The sequence below is a fragment of the Perca flavescens genome, chromosome 12, assembly GCF_004354835.1.
Source record: "Perca flavescens isolate YP-PL-M2 chromosome 12, PFLA_1.0, whole genome shotgun sequence".
Taxonomy (NCBI): Eukaryota; Metazoa; Chordata; class Actinopteri; order Perciformes; family Percidae; genus Perca; species Perca flavescens.
In genome coordinates this window covers 8,668,292-8,670,318 of record NC_041342.1, presented here as the reverse complement: position 1 = coordinate 8,670,318, position 2,027 = coordinate 8,668,292, and the positions used below count along the sequence as shown (strand labels likewise).

Here is a 2,027-nt window from a genome sequence, read left to right as displayed (position 1 = left end):
CTCCACATGAAGGCTTTGATGCCAACCAGAGTAGGTGGAACCCGGTGGCTACCACATCTCTTCAAAGCACTTGACCATTTTCTCAGGGGATATGCTGGCATTGTACGCCACTTGGAGGAGAAGGTATGTTAATTTATAGCCTACTAAAACCAGCAGTGTAGATGGATTATTTAATGTTTGCTTTCTTTTTCTTTTAATCAGTTTTAAATGTTGTTTGATATAATGCAGTTGTTTTGTTTGTAGTCCCAGGAGGCCACAAACATCAATTTTGTTCTGAGGGCAAAAGCCAAGGTGTTCCTCAAAATAGGCAAGGATGGTTGAGTGCTCAGGTTTTTCTGCCTTCTCCATGACACCATCTTCCAACTGAGCAACCTCTCCAAGTCACTGCAGAGGTCATTGTCAACCCTGGCTGAAGCTCAGAGCTGCCTTTCCTCTACTCAGGCTGTCATAGAAAAGTACAAGTCAAGGTAGGTATCTTTTACTATACCCTATAATTTATGATTTGATTTTAGGTTGTGTTTGTGTGTTTTCACCTCAGTATAAATAAAAAGATGCCCATCCATCTATCTCTGCACAACTGTAGACCTGGGCCTAAGCTGAGAGCAGTGCTGTACACAGACTCCTATGAGGGAGTCCTCCTGAAGCCTACTGATGCCGACCAGCATGACAAGGCAAAGAATGAGCTGATCGATTCTCTTTGCCGGTGCATCACTGTTAGATTTAGCGATGTGAACAGTGGTGTCCTGCAGGCTATGCGGCTGACCAGCTTCCAGTGCTGGCCAGAGGCAGACACGAGTTCAGGTTAGCAATTCAAATGTAATGAACAAATCTTTACGCATTTTATGTTTTAAGACAACTGCTTAACTTTATATTAATTTTTTCCCTTTTATTCTCAGATTTTGGTGATGAAGAGGTTAACAAACTCATCAGTCACTTCCGACAACTTTTACTGTCTGCTGGAGTGGATGTGGAGTTGATCCCTGATCAATGGACAATTCTCAAGACTGAACTGTACGCAGCAGCATTCAGCCAAGGTACTTGGAGAATGTTTGAGAAAGAAAATCTCATACTGATGTACCTTATCAGTAGCATTTTTAAACAAGTGCTTGAAAAGTTCCCAAGCTCTATTGAAATGTCTAATATTGTGAGACAGTTTTATTTTGTTTATCAGGAATCAGAGTAAAATGTAATTTGTTAAAGACACAATCCAAATTTGATGCCATCTTTTAATAACTAAAGTTGCATTTGAAAATGTATAATTGTTTGCAAGTGCATAATGCATATTGCCTGTCTCATCCTGCTACAGGAACCTTTGAGAAGACCTGGCCTACTGTGAACAGAATGCTGCGCCATCGGTGTCCTGATGTTCTTGATCTTTTTGATGCTCTCCTCACCATCCCTGCAACTACAGCTGACTGTGAAAGAGGGTTCAGTGTTATGAAGCAGGTAAAGAGTGACTGGCGCTCACGCCTAAAAGGTGAGACCCTCTCCGACCTCCTTAAAACCCAGTTGTGCTCACCTGACATCAAAGACTTTGATCCAACCAAAGCCATTGACATCTGGCATGCTGACAGTGTGCGTTCACACAGGCCTGACTTTGTGCACAAACATGGAACAAAAGGAACAGAGGGTGGCTCAGATTCTGATGGCACCACCTCTGAAGAAGAAGAGCTCTGAAGACGTGATTCAAATGATAGATAGATATAAAGATAGATAGATACTGTAGATAGATAGATATATAGAAAGATAGATAGATAGATATAAATATAGATAGTGTAGATGGATAGATCTAAAGAAAGATAGATATAAAGTAAGGTATAAAGATAGATACTGTAGATAGAAAGCTATAAAGATAGATACGGTAGATAGATAAAGACATATAAAGATAGATAGATATAAAGACAGATATAAATATAGATAGATATAAAAACAGATATATAGATAGATAGATAGATAGATAGAAAGATAGAAAGCTAGATATAAAGATATATACTGTAGATAGATATAAAGATAGATAGATAGATATA

The 2,027-nt window shown here is 39.2% G+C and overlaps 1 protein-coding gene across 1 annotated transcript; it reads left to right on the top strand.

Moving 5' to 3' along the window:
• Window positions 1-752: 752 nt before the first annotated feature.
• On the top strand, window positions 753-1,689 carry LOC114565231 (zinc finger protein 862). The gene is made up of 3 exons (XM_028593147.1): window positions 753-801; window positions 897-1,034; window positions 1,307-1,689. Exons 1-3 carry the CDS (start codon window positions 753-755, stop codon window positions 1,675-1,677), a joined length of 558 nt encoding a protein of 185 aa, XP_028448948.1. The 3' UTR covers window positions 1,678-1,689.
• The last annotated feature ends 338 nt before the right edge of the window (window positions 1,690-2,027 follow it).